Below are 20,963 nucleotides of genomic sequence, written 5' to 3'. Positions count from 1 at the left end.
ACGCGTATCCTATACATTCCTGAAAATTTTGCCCACCTCACCTTCCACTTACCACCCACCAGCCATGGAGCGCCGCCTCTCCTCTACCAACACATCCTCCAAACGCCGGCCTTGTACGTATTATACAGGGTGATTCAAAAAGAATACCACAACTTTAGGAATTTAAAACTCTGCAACGACAAAAGGCAGAGCTAAGCACTATCTGTCAGCGAATTAAGGGAGCTATAAAGTTTCATTTAGTTGTACATTTCTTCGCCATTTCAGCCAATAAAGTTTTTGGTCCCTTTTTCTTCGAAGGTGCTACTGTAACTGGACTACAGTATCTGGAGATGTTAGAGAATTGGCTGTTCCCTCAGCTCGAACAAGAAGCACAACAATTCATATTTCAGCAGGATGGAGCGCCACCACATTGGCACTTATCTGTACGTAACTACCTGAACGTCAACTACCCGAGGAGATGGATCGGCCGCCAGGCAGCCCGTGACAGAGCACTTCATCACTGGCCTCCAAGAAGCCCTGATCTTACACCCTGCGATTTTTTCTTATGGGGGTATGTTAAGGATATGGTGTTTCGGCCACCTCTCCCAGCCACCATTGATGATTTGAAACGAGAAATAACAGCAGCTCTCCAAACTGTTACGCCTGATACGCTACAGAGAGTGTGGAACGAGTTGGAGTATCGGATTGATATTGCTCGTGTGTCTGGAGGGGGCCATATTGAACATCTCTGAACTTGTTTTTGAGTGAAAAAAAAGCTTTTTCAATACTCTTTGTAATGATGTATAACAGAAGGTTATATTATGTTTCTTTCATTAAATACACATTTTTAAAGTTGTGGTATTCTTTTTGAATCACCCTGTACATGACCTCCCAACAAAACGTCAACAGACTCCCAATTTCAGATGATGAAATCTGTCATGACGTTTGTCCCTTCTGTAACCTCTGGCCTACCACTCCTCTCCATTATCCACACTAATCAACTTTCCTTCCCCTGATATATCTTTTCCCACTTTAGCTCCCCTGTATCTAATTTATTGCGTTACAACTTTTAATGTTTTAAAGAATCCAGGATGGTAGTTTTTAAAGATAACAATTATGAAATTATGTGTAGATTTAATATCACTAATGTAATGAACTATATTAATAATTTAACGAAAGCCTAATTTACAGCATGATGCTTGGTTAAAATAATACTTTGTTTAGTACAGTTGCGAGGCAGCTCATTTTGAATTGCACAAATGAGACTGGACACATCTTCCTAGTAACTAAATGTCAAAACTCACATGCCACGCATTGCGTCGTCGTCGACAGAGATAAAGTCTATATCAGTAACCAGAAACAATACATTCCCAAGTCTTTACCCACTAGCAGTGCCCCCGTCCATTTGTCAGCATGGTAGTAAAAGGCCGAAGCCTTCAAGTAGTGCTAAGTGAAGCAGTTACTTCAACCAAAAAGTCTGGTGGAAATGATAATCTTGCTTAAATTTATCGATGCTATGGTTCGCACAAAGGAGAAATCAATAATTCTCAAACAGCTGTATCTATTTGAATCTTTATATTTTATACTAGGCTATGTATTTTAATATTTTATTGAACGAAGAGCGAAATATTGGGCCACTGTCAGCTTTATCATCATCATCATCAAGACTTCCTTCTAGAAAGCCATATAGGAACTTTGTGAACGATCTGCCTCCATTGATTTCTGTCCTGGTGTAGCTTTTCTCTCTCCACAACATCCCACGTTATTACTCTCCTCTTGAGATTTTCATTAACCTGGTCTGTCCAATCGGTCTTTTTCCTGGTACCTTCATCCTAAAATACTGACGCTGAGTTGAAGTCGGGTGCATTCGCTTCAGATGACCTTACCACTTCAGTCTTACAGTACTCATTCCTTCCTCCATGGTCAAGGTCACCTGCAGGTCTATCCTTACACATTCGTTCCTGATTCTGCCTCTCTTGGGATTTTGTAAATCTGATCTAAGCAACTTCATTTCACATGCCTGTAATAGACTCTCTTCCCTCTTATTTATGACACAGGTTCCCAGACTATACGCCATGATAGGTAGGAGGTGGGTTTTATAAATGGTCTCTTTAGCTCTTTAAGGGACTCCTTTGTCCCATATTGGGTTTCGTACTTGGTGGAAGAAGCTGGATCCTTTTGCTACTGTGACTAAAACTTCGAGTTTGGCACTTCCATCACTTTATACAACGCTACCAAGATACTTGAAACTTTTTATACATTCAATCATCTCTCCTTCTAGCATGACTTTGCAAGGCGTGGACGTCCTACTCATCTATCTTGTTCTTACTCACAGCCAACTTCAGTTCTTTAAACTTTTTATTCCAGTAATCCAGTCTCCTCTAAACCTCCATTTCCGTCATTCCCCAAATGGCGACACAATCAGCTAAAGTAACAGCTTTGAGATTTTCATTTTCTACTTCCTTGATTTCTTTCATGATTGTGTCCGAAAGTGTAATGAAGAGTAACAGGGAAATTGAACTGTCTTGCTGAACGTCTCTTTTTGTCTCAAACCATTTTGATCTTCTACCTCTTACCAATACATTGCTTTCGCAGTCTTCCTACAGTACCTGAACTTGTAAAATTAATGAATCAGGAACATCATATTTTCTCAGGTATTCCCACATTTTACCCCTTGGTACACTGTCGTATGCTTCATCCAAGTCCGGGAACACATTATCAGGTTTTTTCCTTTTTGCCAATAGTTCTCCATTAACTATTTCTTCTGAAACCATGCTCTTGTTTCTCAAACTAATGTCCTAGAATTTATCTCAGTCTCTTTTCTATTACCCTTTCTATTATCTTAAGGCGGTGTGATAGCAGTGTGATTCCTCGGTAATTTGTGCACTTCTTTTTACTTCCTTTCTTAAACAGTAGTATTACAATACCCTTTTTTCAGTCATCTGGCACTTTTTCCATATCGCCCACAGCATCCGATGTAACCATTCTGTTCCTTGGTTTATGGACTGATGACCTCAGCAGTTAAGTCCCATAGTGCTCAGAGCCATAGTGCTCAGAGCCTTGGTTTCTACCAAAGAAATTGGATGCTGTTCTTCCTCTACTTCAATGACTTCAGTGTCACTTTCTTGTTCATTTCCCCATTCAATGCCGGCCGTTGTGGCCGGGTGGTTCCAGGCGCTTCAGTCTGGAACCGCGCGACCGCTACGGTCGCAGGTTCGAATCCTGCCTCGGGCATGGATGTGTGCGATGTCCTTAGGTTGGTTAGGTTTAAGTAGTTCTAACTTCTAGGGGACTGATGACCTGAGATGTTAAGTCCCGTAGCGCTCAGAGCCATTTGAACCATTTTTGAACCCTATTAAATAATATTTCAAAATAATTCTTCATCACTTCCCTGATGCCTTCCATGTCCCTGATAATATCTTTATCATCTGTTTCAATCACTTTTACATCTTCTCTGTTAGATCTTCTACTTTTCAACAACCCATATAAGAATTTTTGGTTCCCCTTGCTGTCTTACTATAGTTTCTGGGTGAATATTTCCCAACTCTTCTCCTTTCTTCTTTTACTATTCTCTCTGCTTTGAGTTTGTTCTGTCGATATTCCTGCTTCAGTGCTATCATCTTGTGCTTAATCTCCATGTTTTTCTTTGCTATATTACGTCCTTTAATTGCATCTTTTGCTGTACTTTTCCACCAAGTTGTTTCTTTCTCCTTTACTTTACCTTTTGTTTTGCCAGATATTTGCACGGCACTACTAACTATTAATGTTCTAAATAGGTTCCATACTTCCTCCACACTACCACTCCCTGTTGTTGGCAATTTCTGTGCTATTAACTTCTGGAAACTTTCGTTATTTTCTTCTTCTTTCAACTTCCATTTCTTAATTTCACGCAATGTTTGTACGGCAGTCATTCTTTTAATTTTACAGTTTGACCACCTACTAGTAAGCTGCGACCACTATCCAAATACTCACTTGGTATAACTTCGGTATCTCTCACTTTCCCTCTAATTTATTTCTCTGTCGAGAAATAGTCGATAACTGTCTTAGATTTGCCATTCCAACCATATCTAGTGATCTTATAGCTATCTCGTTTTTTGTAGAATGTAATCTTTACTAAAAGTTTATCCCTTATGAACAAATTTAGAATTTCCTCACACTTAACATTCTTTTTTCCATATCCAAAAGGGATTCATTTCTAATAATGCCGACCTGAGCATTCAAATCCCCAATTATCCTTATGTTATCTTCTCTTACTTGGCCTTCCAGGTTTTCAAGGAATTTCATTTTTTACTCCTCACTGCACCCTTACTGATGTTCATACACTTGGAGTATAGTGAAACCATTCTTTCTCATGTTCACTTTGACTTTAATTCTCCTTTCACTTATAAAGCTTACATCTGAAATGAGACCAATGTCTTTGTGAAACACAAGGCCCACCCCATTCTTTGTCGCTTTATTGTGACCATGCCAGTATAATTGGTACCCGGGTCTTAGCAATTTTGAGTTCTTTCCCTTCCATTTGGTCTCATTCATTGCAGGTATATGAATCTTTCTTCTCATCTTCATGTAACCTCTTCACTCTCTCCTGTGAAGGTTAATACATTTAATGTTTCCTCTCTGAACTCGTTTTTATGTTTTTCTTGGGTTCTAGTGTTTCGTCCTTTATCAATTGTTCTTTTTTTGCATTCCTTGGATTTTCTTCAGGCTGCAAAGAGCCGTCATTCATTTCATGGGTACAAGAAATTCTGCTATTCGGTATTTTCAATCCGAGGCTCGTTCTTTAATTGAAAACAAAAAATCTGTTACTCTTTTGCTGGCCTGCTAAGCCTAACGCATCTGAGGATTTTCTATCAGAGTTTACTCCCTCAGCCTTTTAAGATCTCTCTTCGCCACAAGGCGGTGGTTTCTTTCTTAATTAGGTCTGAGAAAGGAGAGACTGCCTCCTACGCCAACTGCGCCGTACAGAAGATATTCTTCTCCGCCGAAGCTGCCGTGAAGGGCTTCACCACACCGCTGGCAAGGGGCCTGTTTTCAGTCCGCGAGAGGTATTTTATTTCCTTCAAGCCCTCCAGTCAAGTCAGGCGAGACCCCCTATCTACCACCTGGGACGCGCCCAATAGGAGAACATTCAAACCCGCACGGGGCGCTCTCCCTGAAAATTTCAGCTGTAATTGTGTAAAGAGCCGCCGCTAATGTCTACGTGTACGAAGTTATATTGACGTCTGCCCATGCCTTCCTGGTGCTTAGCTTTTCCTATCATAGAGTGTATAATTGATTTTCGGATGTACTTGCAAACTTTATCTATTAAGTTTTTCCACTTTTTTATCCGCAGACAGTACAACATTCGCAAAACCAAGGTGTTTTCATATATGCCCCATTAAGTGGTATTCCTCCTTTTTTGAACCCTGTTTGATAATCTGCAGCCTTTCTCTAGGACTGTTCGTAATAGTTTTGATGATACGCAACTTTCTTCTCTACTTTCCACTGCAGTTCGGTATTCATGAATATCCTGAGAAAGTTATAATTTATCATTTAAATGGCTCTGAACACTATGGGACTTAACTTCTGAGGTCATCAGTCCCCTAGAACTTAGAACTACTTAAACCTAACTAACCTAAGGACATCACACACATCCATGCCCGAGGCAGGATTCGAACCTGCGACCGTAGCGGTCGTGCGGTTCCAGACTGTACCTGAGGAAGTCTAATATAATATGTATCATTGGTACGCAAGCTGATGAGTCGAAATGTCATGACGACCTGGTTAATAGCATGTTGTTCCATCTCTGGAACAGGATACAGGAGCGATTCTGCCTGGCATAGATTGGAACAGTCGTTAACAGGCTTCTGGAGATACGTGGCACCAGATGCCTACGCGAAGACCGCGCAGTTCATGGTAATTATGAGTCGATGAGGTGATTCGGGGGCACACAGCCGACAGTACTCCAGATACGTCACGTAGTGTTCAGGTCAGGCGAATTTTGTTTCTCCAGACGGCAACGTGAGGTCACTATTACACTCCTGAAAGCATTACAGTGTGATTCTGGCCTTCTGACAGGGACAGATATCCTGCTGAATTACTGCATCGCTGCCGAAGAATACACTATGTGATCAAAAGTATCCGGACACCCACAAAAGCATACGTTTTTCGTATGAAGTGGAGTTTGCTGCCACCTACTGCCCGGTACTCCATATCAGCGACCTCAGTAGTCATCAGACATCGTGAGAGAGCAGAGTGGGGAGCTCCGCGGAACTCGCAGACTTCGAACGTGGTCAGGTGATTGGGTGTCACTTGTGTCATACATCTGCAAGCGAGATTTCCACACTCCTAAACATCCCTAGATCCACTGTTTCCGATGCGATAGTGAAGTGGAAACGTGAAGGGACACATACAGCACAAAAGCGTACATGCCGACCTCGTCTGTTGACTGACAGAGACCGCCGACAGTAATGTGTAATAGGCAGACATCTATCCACACCATCACACAGGAATTCAAGCTTCATCAGGATCCACTGCAAGTACTACGATAGTTAGGCGGGAGGTAATAAAACTTGGATTTCACGATCGAACAGCTGTTTAAAAGCCACACATCACTTTGGTAAATGCCAAACGACGCCTCACTTGCTGTAAGGAGCGTAAACATTGGACGGTTGAACGTACAATCAAAAGTACCCGGACGCCTGGCTGAAAATGGCTTACAAGTTCGTGGCGCACTCCACCGGTAATGCTGTAATTCAGTATAGCGTTGGCCCAACCTTAGCCTTGATGACTGCTTCCACTCTCGCAGCCATACGTTCAATCAGATGCTGGAAGGTTTCTTGGGGAACGGCAGCCTATTCTCCACGGAGTGCTGCAGTGAGGAGAGGTATTGATGTCCATCGGTGAGGCCTGGCACGAAGTCGGCGTTCCAAAACATCCCATAGGTTGTCTTTAGGATTGAGGTCAGGACTCCGTGCCGGTCAGTCCATTACAGCGATGTTATTGTCGTATAACCATTGCGCCACAGGCCGTGCATTATGAACAGGTCCGTGTTGAAAGATGCATTCGCCATCCCCGAATTGCTCTTCAACAGTGGGAAGCAAGAAGGTGCTTGAAACAAAAATGTAGGCGTATACTGTGGTAATGCCACGCAAAAGAACAAGAGGTGCAAGCCCCCTCCATGAAAAACACGACCACACCATTACACCACCTTCTCCGAATTTTACTGTTGGACTACACACGCTGGCAGATGACGTCACCGGGCATTCGTCATACCCACACCCAGCCATCGGATCGCCACATTGTGTACCGTTCAGTTGTCTAATGTTTACACTCCTTACACCAAGCGAGGCGTCATTTGGCACTTTCTGGCGTGATGCGTGGCTTATGAGCAGCCGCTCGACCATGAAATCCAAGCTTTCTCACCTCCCGCCTAACTGTAATTGTACTTGCAGTGGATCCTGATGAAGTTTGGAATTCCTGTGTGATGGTCTGGATAGATGTCTGCCTATTACACATTACGACCCTCTTCAACTGTCGGCGGTCTCTGTCGGTCAACAGACGAGGTCGACCTGTACGCTTTTGTGCTTTACGTGTCCCTTCACGTTTCCACTTCACTATCACATCGGAAACAGTGGACCTAGGGATGTTTAGGAGTGTGGAAATCTCGCGTACAGACGTATGACACAAGTGATACCCAGTCACCTGACGACGTTCGAAGTCTGCGAGTTCCGCGGAGCGCCCCATTCTGCTCTCTGACAATGTCTAATGACTTCCGACCTCGCTGATATGGAGTACATGGCAGTAGGTGGCAGCACAATGCATCTAATAAGCAAAAAGTATGTTTTCGGGGGTATCCGAATACGTTTGATCACATAGTGTATATTCTCTCACTTGCTACTCGAAAATTACTACTCGTAGAGAAAAAATGAGCAGGACAGTTTTCTATGAAATTTAATATAGTTACATCTACATCTACATACATACTCCGCAATCGACCATACGGTGCGTGGCGGAGGGCACCCCGTACCACAACTAGCATCTTCTCTCCCTGTTCCACTCCCAAACTCCCTGTTCCACTCCCAAACAGAACAGGGGAAAATGACTGCTTATATGCCTCTGTACGAGCACTAATCTTTCTTATCTTATCTTTGTGGTCTTTCCGTGAAATGTAAGTTGGCGGCAGTAAAATTGTACTGCAGTCAGCCTCAAATGCTGGTTCTCTAAATTTCATCAATAGCGATTCACGGAAAGAACGCCTCCTTTCCTCTAGAGACTCCCACCCGAGTTTCTGAAGCTCGCGTGATGATCAAACCTACCAGTAATAAATCTAGCAGCCCGCCTCTGAATTGCTTCTATGTCCTCCCTCAATCCGACCTGATAGGGATCCCAAACGCTCGCGCAGTACTCAAGAATAGGTCGTATTAGTGTTTTATAAGCAGTCTCCTTTACAGATGACCCACATCTTCCCAAAATTCTACCATTTAACCGAAGACGACTATCTGCCTTCCCCACAACTGCCATTTCATGCTTGTCCCACTTCATATCGCTCTGCAATGTTACGCCCAAATATTTAATCGACGTGAGTGTGTCATTACAGGATTCTTTTTTCCTATTCATCTGTATTAATTTACATTTATCTATATTTAGAGTTAGCTACCATTCTTTACACCAATCACAAATCCTGTCCAAGTCATCTTGCATCCTCCTACAGTCACTCAACGACGGCACCTTCCCGTACACCAGAGCATCGTCAGCAAGCAGCCGCACGTTTCTATCCAGCCTATCCAAAAGATCATTGATGTAGATAGAAAACAACAGCGGACCTACCACACTTCCCTGGGGCACTCCAAATGATACCCTCACCCCGATGAACACTCACCATCGAGGACAACGTACCGGGTTCTATTACTTAAGAAGTCTTCGAGCCACTCACATACTTGGGAACCAATCCCATATGCTCGTACCTTAGTTAGGGGTTAAATGTTGTACTGGAATACGTTTTCGCTGAAAGTCTCGGTTTCCGAGTTATTCAAGAAAAACGCGTTTGTGCGGCTGGTCCTGGCGGAGGTTCGAGTCCTCCCTCGGGCATGGGTGTGTGTGGTTATCACTGTTAGCATTCAACCGCGATTCTTATACATATATTTTAACAACGCGTTTCAAGAGAAAAAAAAATATGTATAAGAATCGCGGTTGAATGCTAACAGTGATAACCAGTATAACGACAACTGCTACCTCGACTCCATAATGGATTATATTAAATGGGTGTGTGTGTTTGTCCTTAGTATGATTTAGGTTAAGTAGAGTGCAAGCTTAGGGACTGATGACCTTAGTAGTTAAGTCCCATAAGATTTAATACAAAAAAAACGCGTTTGAAAGTCAATTTTGTAAATTTTTCTTGAATAATTCGAAAACTATGGTCTCTAGGGAAAGGATTTCCCAGACAACATTTAACTGCATTAAACTTCCTAAAAAAAGTCCTCCTTATTTCTCCTGTATGATTAACAGTTTGCATGTAGCGAGCTAGAGAATATGAAAATGTTGCAGATGGTATTTGAGGGTGTTGCGGATTGCAAAAAACCCATAGCTAGGGGCAGATGACTCGCCTTGTATAGTGCCTACTCAGAAATTCATCTGCTGCTGTCAAGCAGACGTGATTCCGGTTTGCTTTTAACACTTTCCTTATATGCCAGTAGCTTCAAAGCAACAGATATTAGCCTTACAGCACCTTTAGGTGCAATCAATGATTTGTATCTGTGCGTGGCCTTGCTCGAGGAAATTATTCCATAAGACGATAGAAATGAAGGAATGGGAAGTAAGCCAAAGGGCGCAGGGAAACAGAAGTGTTAGCCGCAATCGTGTGCCCCCGCACTATGAGGGGTGCACTGAGCAGTGGGCCGTCTGTGCCCTCACCCACCTTCCATTATTGGAAAAACTGGCGAAATAGTGGTTTCCCAGACCACCCAACACGCCTTGAGCCATTTACTGTCCACTGTGTTCGAGAAGTGCGGCTCTATTTGCCGGTTGAGCGATGGCCTTGTGCGAGGTCCCCTCTCCAAATGTCCTCTGCATTCACTGCCACTCGCAGTCTTCACTCGGAGATTGGCTGAGATGGCCCGCGTCCACTGACAGCAGCAGTTCCTGCCGGGTTTCAAACCGACTATCACTGACAGTATGCGACGCATGTCTGCGGTCGCTGTCGCTTTAGCGTCTTTTCGTGACCGCTGTTCTTATCCTCTGTCGCGTGGCTACTGGTTCTACACCGTTCGTATCAGACATATTGCACAGTCCGTGTCGATACACCAACAAAAAGGGCAACTTCAGTCATGGGGTTGTTGTGGCTAGTCCAAAAAAGAGTGTTCTTTCCTGCCCTTCTGTGAGGCCTGCATGTTGGCCCAACTTATTCTGCTGATTCTATACCTGTGGTTGTCAGATACACTTCGATATAACGAATTATATTAGCAGTGGAGGGTGACATGACCACACAGCATTAGCTCTACGTCATATGAAGCTATCCAAAGTGACCAGTGACCACTTTCAAGGGGGGACTAATATTTACTTCTGTGAGCTTATGTACATTCGTGACGAAAAAATAAAAAAGGAATCAGGTCTTTTTCTAGTTGCAGATGACTCGAGTGTGGAATGGAACGTAAATTATTTAGGGTATAAGACAATGGATAACAGTAACTAGGACTTCACAGAGAACACATTGTCGCTTCATCGTAACAGAACAGAGTTGTTGCAATTTCTGAGAAGGGATTTTCGGAAATGCAGTGTTTTACTATAGCCAAGGGCCTTGCCGCAGTGGTAATACCGGTTCCGAGTAGATCACCCAAATTATGCGCTATTGGGCTTGGCTGCCACTTGGATGGGTCACCACCCGGGTCTGCCGAGTGCTGTCGGCAAGTGGGATACCCTCAGCCATTGTTAGACCAATTGAAGGAGCTACTTGACTGAGAAGTAGCTACATTGGTCTCGTAAACTGGCACACGGCCGGGAGAACGGTGTGCTGACCACATGCCCCTTCGAGACCGCATCCGGTGACGCCAAATGCCTGAGGATGACACGGCGGCCGGTCGATGCCGTTGGGCCTTCAACGCTTGTTCGGAGATGATTTAGTTTGTGTTTTACTGCAGCGAGGTGATCGAATAATTATCGCAGTGGCACATTCTAAATTATCGGCGCTAAAGATGGGTGAAAAATCTATTTATGAGTATCAAACTCTTGTGCAAAATGTTGCTGTCCTTACTACAAGAGTAATCTCCGCTGTCGGTGGCACAGAAACACGAAAGTTGACTTTTTTAATATCGCCGTAGTGTCTCTCAAGGTGTCTTATTTTCCGCTGTACCTTATTTTCACGCAGGACATGGAGGGATCTGCTGAATCGATATGCTTAGTTCGCGCAGAGCGCTGTTCAAGCCTCTCTTTGCAGGTTGCATTTCCAATATATTTCCGGTTGGAGTGTACCATGTGGTTGCAGATGGCTCGGTTTATCTCTTAGGGGAGTTTCTTGCAGTGCTTTACAGCGTAAATTGTTGGTTACTTGTCAATACCATCGCAAAGGCCGTCCGGAGCGCGATGGTAAGGCATTCTCGAGAACAGGGGTTCAAATCCCCACTCGGCCGTCCAGGTTTAAGTTACTCACGATTCCTCTAAGTCGCTAATGGCTTGTACTGTCTCTAATGACCAGATCATCGAGAAAATGTTAAGCCTCAATCTTCCTGCCTTGCTTTCGCTATTTTTTAGTTCCTTCTTTTATAGTTCTGCCATCGTTCTGCGAATCATGTTCCGAGTACCCCTTTGTACATGGATCCACGGGGATTGACAAAAAAAGTGACATAAATGTCCGATAACGCAGCAGTTTGATGATAGAAACGACTACTCCATTCTCTAAGGCGCTATGAACAGGGTAACGCCTACACATACTGGGGGTGCAGTGTGTTCTCTGCGCAACCGGCTGATCGCGTCCGCTGAACTGTCCGCAGGTGTGGTTCCAGAACAGGCGCGCGAAGTGGCGGAAGCAGGCGCGACTGCAGCTGCTGCAGGATGCGTGGCGCATGCGCTGTCTGGGGCTCGCCGCGCCGCCGCTCCTGCTCGGTGAGTACACTACCTTACACTTCACACTGCGCTACCCGCTAGCGGCAGCTCACTGTGCTCGCTTTGCAGCGCGGTAAGTGTGCTACACTGGCTGCTGTACTAAATAACCAGATGCAGTAAAGTAACGCCCATGCTACACTAGCTGCTATACCACATTACACTACAGGACACTACAGTACACTGCACATTACTTGCTACACTTCACTAAACTAGGCTATACCACGATAGCCGCTACACTACACAGCACTACACTACACTACACTACACTACACTACACTGTACTACACTACACTACACTACACTACACTACACTACACTACACTACACTACACTACACTACACTACACTACACTACACTACGCCACTGTAGTTACTACACTACACTACACTACACTACAGTAGCTACTACACTACACTACATAGCACTACATTACCCAACAATATACTAAGCTGCTACACTATGTTACACTACACTACACTAGACCCTACAATACACTACAATACACTAGCTGCCACAGTGCTCTAGGTATCCACTCGTGTCACAAGACAACAGTTGCTAAAGTGCACTTTCTGCTACACTGTACTAACTGCTACATTATGCTATCTGGTATTCTACACTAGCTCGTTCACTACATTAGCTGCAGTTGTTACAGGATGTGTGCAGTATATGGTGTCCAGAACTTGCCACGTTATTTCACATCTGTGGCTCTGTACTGTCACTATATGCTGCACTATACACACATTCTTGTCAACCATGTCTATGAACTTACATTCCTTCTTCATACAATTACTGTAATTTCCCAATGCACTCACATACATAAAGAGCCAAATTTGTAGAATGCTGTCGTTAGTATCCTACGGGTCCACAGGTTTAGTGGCTGACGATTCCTGAACTTCTGATATCGCTGAAATAAAATAGCGTTGAACTTCCCTCAAGAGAGACACGCTCTTTCCTGCCATCTGTGGGGAACGTGAAGTGGAGCTTTGTATCTGTCAATAACGTTTCGTACTATTTAGCAACCACAACCGCAATGAAAACTGTTGGAGACGTACTACACCAGTGTTGAACAAAACAATAATTTAATGACTGTTACGAAAATAATTTAGCGTTATAAGCTTCAGTCAGACTGATGTGAATGTTCCTTTCTCCTACTTAACAAGAACAGATAGAATGGAATGTTAACAATGTCAGATTCGCGACAGACTATAAAGATATAGTATGCCAAACTCTCTCCTTATTATTCAGTTTCGAAAAGGAAATAAACCCTACCACTTCTCAGGAACCCTCTAATTAATTTAATCGATATTACGACGACAATAAGGAAGAGTAAGTCCAATGTAAGGGACGGACGAAATTCTGTTCGACGTGGTTGTTGTGTTTTTGTGGTCTCCTGGCCGAAGACTCGTTCGGCCTATACTTGAGTATTGCTCATCAGTGTGGGATCCGTACCAGATCGGGTTGACGGAGGAGATAGAGAAGATCCAAAGAAGAACGGCGCGTTTCGTTACAGGGTTATTTGGTAACCGTGATAGCGTTACGGAGATGTTTAATAAACTCAAGTGGCAGACTCTGCAAGACAGGCGCTCTGCATCGCGGTGTAGCTTGCTCGCCAAGTTTCGAGAGGGTGCGCTTCTGGATGAGGTATCGAATATATTGCTTCCCCCTACTTATACCTCCCGAGGAGATCACGAATGTAAAATTAGAGAGATTAGAGCGCGAACGGAGGCTTTCAGACAGTCGTTCTTCCCGCGAACCATACGCGACTGGAACAGGAAAGGGAGGTAATGACAGTGGCACGTAAAGTGCCCTCCGCCACACACCGTTGGGTGGCTTGCGGAGTATAAATGTAGATGTAGATGTAGAAGACTGCTTTAATGCACGCCTCCACGCCGAATATCCTGTTCATCTCTGTAACCTGCATCCACTTCAGCCTGCATACTGTATCTCTGTAATTTTTACCGCTCACCCCCTTCCATATTTCCCCTCCATTACCAAACTGACCGTTCCTTGATCCCTCATGAGGTGTCCAATCAACTTACCCCTCTTTTAGTCAAGTTGTCGCATAAAACTCGTTTCTCTTTGATTAGATTCAGTACGTCTTCATTAGTTACTCAATTTGCATACGTAAGCTTCAACATTCTTCTACAGCCTCACGTTTCAAAATCTTCTGTTATATTTTTGTGTGTCCTATTTATCATCCATGTTTCACCTCTATGTTCGGAACACTCTTGAGAAATACTTTCAGGAAAGACTTCCTAACATTTTAATTTATATTCGATGTTAAAATATTTCTTTTTTTCATAAATTCTTCCTTCACTGTTGCCAGTCTGCATTTTGAATCCTCTGTACTTCTGCCATCATCAGTTATTTTGCTACCCAAATGCGAAAACTCATCTGGTTTTACTGTTTCATATATGAGTCTAATTTCCCCACAATCACCACATTTAAATGTATTGCCTTACTCTTGTATTACTTCTGTTGATGTTAATTTTATAACACCTTCTGAAAACACTGTTTATCCCAATCAAATGCTCTTCCAAGACATTTGCCACCTCTGACAGAATTACAATGTCATCGGCAAACATAGAACTTTTTTTTGTTCTCCACGAACTCCTATTCCCTCTACAAATTTCTCCTTGGTTTTCCTTACTGCTTGCTCAATGTGCAGATTGAATAACACCAAGGATCGGCTACAACCCTGTCTCAAACCCTTCTCAACCACTGCCGTCTGGTTTCGGTCCCAGTATTTTGTCAAATGGTTCAAATCGCTCTAACCGCTAGGGACTTAACATCTGAGGTCATCAGTCCTCTAGACTAGCGCCTAGAACCGCTCGGCTACAACGGCCGGAGTATTTTACCCCTATTTAGAATATCAAAGAGGGTATTCCAGTCAACAATGTCAAAATCACTCACTACATCTGAAAAATATTAATAAATGAAATAAATTTCCTGACTGAGTCTGTGGTCATTGCAGATATTTTGTGAATCCATCAGAAAACTATGCGATGCAACCTGAAGAGGATCGGCATCACTTTGTGTTCTTCTGCCATGGGTCTTGTGTTGTAAATGCTCTCGACTACAGAAAGTTCGTGGATAGCAAAAATCTACCAGTCCTTCAATTTGTGGATGCGATGATGCCAGGTATAGCCGACACTGGCATTCACACTTGTAGATGCATTTGTAGTCTTTACTTCATTTGCTTCATTCTCCTTTCATCACTTATATCCAGCATTTTGTGTGTTATCTACGGATTTCAACTGGCCTTTTATATTTCCCAAGTTGTTCACCATCTCTAAAATCGCCATCTCTAAAATCTACTCATTCATCTTTTGTCACATTCCTTTCTCATGTTACACCTAGCCGTTCCCAATGTTCTCTTCTAACAAAGCCTGTTTATTTCAACTTTTGCAGGTCTTTTTACAGTCCTATTCTCTGAGTGAGAAATTGTTATTGGAGCCACATCTGCTCGTGGCAACATTTTGCAATTTAAAATCTGGATTTTAAATCTCTGCGTTATCACTATACAGAGTGTTTGAAAAAGGATTCCCTAGTTTTAATCTCTCCTAGAATCTGTACAAAGTGACATACATTATTCTAGTTTGTGGTGTTTGATTCATCAACTCTCTACGTTTGGCCCCCCTGCAGTTGGCAGGTCTGCTTGACCTTGAGACAGCACCAGTGCTGTCTTTTACCTCTCTTCCCTCAGTTCAGTCCAGGCGTGCGTGCAGTGCGGTGTAGAGCAACTCAGCAACATTTCATATCAGTGGAACAGTTAAGCGTCATATTTGGGGGGCAGAGCAATCAACATGAAGTTATTTAACATCAACGTGACTCTCCGTTGTGTGGTTTGATAGAAGATCGTGTGATTGATCCTTTCATTTTTGTAGAAGAAACAATAAACGAGAACGTTTACTGCAACATGTTGACAGAGTAGTCTTTCTCCAAATACACGATATTGAGGCGGTAAAGGAGCTTGTGTTTTTCCAACAAGATGGCACCCCACCTCATTGCAGTAACCACGTGTGTGCGGCTCTTGACACTTGCTTTCCAGGAAAGTGGATAGGCAGAGCTGGCTCAATATCTCGGCCACCACGATGCCCAGACTTAACACCACTGGACTTTTTCTTTTGGGTCTCATAAAAAATGTTGTGTATAGTGGAAAGATCAGAGATATCAGTCATTCACGGGAAACAATCGTCGTGGCGGAAATGTTGGTGAATACGTGGAGAGAAGAGGAATACCGTCTCGACGTGTGCAGGCAACAAATGGATCCCACGTTGAAGTCTACTAACATTAAACAAAACTTGAAGGAATTCTCTTTCATGATATGTACTCATCGATGTAATTTTCATTAATTTCGCCACTAAATTTATACTTAAAAGTAGGGAGTTCTTTTTCAAACACCCTGTATAATATATCTGAAACCTTTCAGTGTCTCCAGGTGTCTTTCTAATCTACAACCTTCTTCCACGGTTTTTAAACCAGTTGCCTACTCTTTTACCTACTCCTTATCTTGCTATCAAGTGGATGTTTCCCAATTAAATTTTCGTAATTTTTAACACCATGAATAATTTCTTTTATCCTATCACACATTTCTTTCGATGTTTTCGTTATCTGCGGAGCTAGTAGGCATAAACACTTCCACTACTACACTCCTGGAAATTGAAATAAGAACACCGTGAATTCATTGTCCCAGGAAGGGGAAACTTTATTGACACATTCCTGGGGTCAGATACATCACATGATCACACTGACAGAACCACAGGCACATAGACACAGGCAACAGAGCATGCACAATGTCGGCACTAGTACAGACTATATCCACCCTTCGCAGCAATGCAGGCTGCTATTCTCCCATGGAAACGATCGTAGAGATGCTGGATGTAGTCCTGTGGAACGGCTTGCCATGCCATTTCCACCTGGCGCCTCAGTTGGACCAGCGTTCGTGCTGGACGTGCAGACCGCGTGAGACGACCCTTCATCCAGTCCCAAACATGCTCAATGGGGGACAGATCCGGAGATCTTGCTGGCCAGGATAGTTGACTTACACCTTCTAGAGCACGTTGGGTGGCACGGGATACATGCGGACGTGCATTGTCCTGTTGGAACAGCAAGTTCCCTTGCCGGTCTAGGAATGGTAGAACGATGGGTTCGATGACGGTTTGGATGTACCGTGCACTATTCGGTGTCCCCTCGACGATCACCAGTGGTGTACGGCCAGTGTAGGAGATCGCTCCCCACACCATGATGCCGGGTGTTGGCCCTGTGTGCCTCGGTCGTATGCAGTCCTGATTGTGGCGCTCACCTGCACGGCGCCAAACACGCATACGACCATCAATGGCACCAAGGCAGAAGCGACTCTCATCGCTGAAGACGGCACGTCTCCATTCGTCCCTCCATTCACGCCTGTCGCGACACCACTGGAGGCGGGCTGCACGATGTTGGGGCGTGAGCGGAAGACGACCTAACGGTGTGCGGGACCGTAGTCCAGCTTCATGGAGACGGTTGCGAATGGTCCTCGCCGATACCCCAGGAGCAACAGTGTCCCTAACTTGCTGGGAAGTGGCGGTGCGGTCCCCTACGGCACTGCGTAGGATCCTACGGTCTTGGCGTGCATCCGTGCGTCGCTGCGGTCCGGTCCCAGGTCGACGGGCACGTGCACCTTCCGCCGACCACTGGCGACAACATCGATGTACTGTGGAGACCTCACGTCCCACGTGTTGAGCAATTCGGCGGTACGTCCACCCGGCCTCCCGCATGCCCACTATACGCCCTCGCCCAAAGTCCGTCAACTGCACATACGGTTCACGTCCACGCTGTCGCGGCATGCTACCAGTGTTATAGACTGCGATGGAGCTCCGTATGCCACGGCAAACTGGCTGACACTGACGGCGGCGGTGCACAAATGCTGCGCAGCTAGCGCCATTCGACGGCCAACACCGCGGTTCCTGGTGTGTCCGCTGTGCCGTGCGTGTGATCATTGCTTGTACAGCCCTCTCGCAGTGTCCGGAGCAAGTATGGTGGGTCTGACACACCGGTGTCAATGTGTTCTTTTTTCCATTTCCAGGAGTGTATGACCGAATGTGGCTTTATTTCGAATTCTTGTGTTTCCATTCACTATGATCTACAGTAACTCATCCGCATTCCTATTTTCTTATCCGTTATTAGACATTCACCTGCATTTGTCCTACTTGACGTAGTGTTGATAAACCTGTGCTCATATGAACAGAAATCCTCTTCTTCTAGCCATTACACTTCACTAATTCCCACTGTACCTAATTTCAACTTTTCAATTCTGTTCGAAGTTCTGTAAGCTATCCACACATTTTTGGATATAATATTCCACGCTCCGACTCATTGTCCGCCAGATGTGTTATTTTCTCATCACAACATCCTCCTGAGTATTTCCTTCCTATAGATACAAATTTAAGACTATTTTATCTCCGAAATATTTGATTTCAGCTATTTGCAATAATAGCAAGACCCTGTTTGCTACTGTTACAACGCCAGGTCAGTCAATCGTCCACACCGTTGCCCCTGTATCTATTGAAAAGTCTTCTGCCCCTCTTCAGGAACCAAGGATTAGTGTGACCCGTCCACATGAACACCTCCGTTGTGATTGCTCCTACAGAGTGGGTATCTGTATCGATGAGGAACAAAAGCCACCCGAGGGCTTCAAGGAACGTTGGCATACTTAACTTCAATTTCTGGCATTTCTCTACGAAGTCAGTCGCTAAACGACCTCGGCTGATCGCCTGCACGTAACTGACAGACTACACGCAACACCTAAGCGCTGGGCGAGTTGCGTGACTTTGTAGGCGCGCTCACTGGAGATTGAAGTATGCGTAATCGACCGTAGCATTAAGACAAGAATGAGAGTCGGGTACTGTAGTAAGCTTAGCCAGTATTAGGAAATACACTGCTGTAAACTGGCAAGAGGTGAGGCATACTAGGAAGCGGCAAGCGTACACAGGACTATTACATCATGGAGAGACAGATGTACCCATGAGGAGAGACAGAATCTTACCACAGTTTAATAATGAGACAGATGGATGAATTTTAATAAATATCATCAGGAATATTCAACCTACAAGGAAGTGAGATACTGTATCACTGAGATATGGTATGTGCAGTCTTATTTCGTTGTGGCTATAGAGGCAACAGATACTAGTATAACATTACCATAGTAACTACTTCAGTTGAGTCGGTATATATATGTTGTGAAGGACAATCACATATGTTAGGTAGACAAAAATATGTATACGTAACGGCCTGGGAAGATTTTATTGATAACAGAAGAGATACTTGAACTGACTGACGTAAGTAGTAAATACAAAAATGTGGTGTGGCCTTACAGATGGTTCAAATGGCTCTGAGCACTATGGGACGTAACATCTGTGGTCATCAGTCCCCTAGAACCTGGAACTACTTAAACCTAACTAACCTAAGGACATCACACACATCCATGCCCGAGGCAGGATTCGAACCTGCGACCGTAGCAGTCGCGCGGTTCCGGACTGAGCGCCTAGAACCGCTAGACCACCGCGGCCGGCGGCCTTACAGAAAAAAGAACTGTCAATGAATGTGACTGATAAGAAAAGGAATAAGGAATTTCTGCACAGAACAGGGTCGAAACTAAATATATGGAAAAGACTGTGGACAGACAGGCACTGGAAATATTTTACTGCTTTGGATAGTCTTGCTACTCTGGGGTGTAGAAATTGGAAAATGAGAAGAGCAGCATGAAAGTAGTCAGAAGGCCTAAAAAAACAGTATATTCCTTCAGATCGTAATTGTCAGTTTCTGCATAAAATTGGAGAGAGTGCAAGGCCATACTATTGATATTAGTAGACTGCAGTAAATCGTATAAGATGGACTTCCCGTTCACAAAGATTTCACGGATAAATTCTTCACATTCTGAGACGAAATTTTTGAAAATTTCTCTGACAACTACTCACTGAAAGTCAAAGAACCGAGGTGTAACTTTGGATGAAAACATCAGGTAGGCAGACAATTATGTTGCAACGTGCAGGAAGATTTTCCGTAGTTTCTACGTCCTTCAACATTTACGGAATATATTTCCACAGGAAACCGAAATTTGCAAAATCAATAGTTCAGCTGGCTGGCTGAGGTTGGCTGAGGTGTAGTTCAGCTGGACCTACAGTACTGGGATGTAATTCAGCAGGGCACGGTTAGTCATAACACCAGACGGTTCGAACTAACGATAAATACTTGTCTGCTTTACTTCATTACGTGACAACATAACCCATTTGATCATGTCAGTGCTTCAGACGCCCAGTTGAGGTGGTTGCTGCCAGGCGTGTTACGTAACCACGATGCATCATGCATACGTCACTGGCACCAGACTGTACACACTGTGCACATTGCCGACATATCTATACCAACAGATAAAAACATTGTTTACTTCCAAGTTCAATTTCGTCCGACACTCGACGTATATTTCCAGAGAAAAGGATGAAATGTAAAAGGACCTTTACAACCCCTTCAAAACCAACTTCATAAAAATACGAAGCACTTCAGATTCTGATACCAGTAACTTCTCTCACAGAAATTAACATTTCTCTTTCTCCGACTGTGAAGTAAATCCTCATTTCCTCTTCCAGGGCTTTTATTTTTCGCTTCAATTTCAGTCACTGTTTGTTTATGCCCCCCTCGTCATTACTTGTACACTTACATTTCTCCACGCTTCTCGTTCTCTCTCTCTGTCCTATGCACTTCCACCTACGCATTTCTGTTCTTGATTATTCTTCTCTTAACAAACAGTTGTGTGCTGTAGTCATCTGAGTTACAATTATTATTGTTGTTACTGTCGCTTCACCACTATTTCCAAATAGTAAAATGGATGCTGTGGACAAAAGGGCGTAGTGGCGACAGTCTTTACAGGGTA

At 44.0% G+C, this 20,963-nt stretch overlaps 1 protein-coding gene across 1 annotated transcript in view; it reads left to right on the top strand.

The window, feature by feature from the left end:
- The window catches only part of LOC124789118 (dorsal root ganglia homeobox protein-like), a 125,332-nt gene that overhangs the window by 91,767 nt on the left and 12,602 nt on the right, over positions 1-20,963 (top strand). Inside the window, exon 3 of the mRNA XM_047256407.1 lies at positions 11,943-12,054. Coding sequence (XP_047112363.1) covers positions 11,943-12,054 — 112 coding nt within the window. The remainder of the gene's footprint in view (positions 1-11,942; positions 12,055-20,963) is intronic.

The sequence above is a fragment of the Schistocerca piceifrons genome, chromosome 3 (genome assembly GCF_021461385.2).
Source record: "Schistocerca piceifrons isolate TAMUIC-IGC-003096 chromosome 3, iqSchPice1.1, whole genome shotgun sequence".
NCBI classification, from domain to species: Eukaryota; Metazoa; Arthropoda; class Insecta; order Orthoptera; family Acrididae; genus Schistocerca; species Schistocerca piceifrons.
The sequence above is the reverse complement of the archived record's forward strand: the minus strand, read 5'-3'. Positions and strand labels throughout refer to the sequence as shown.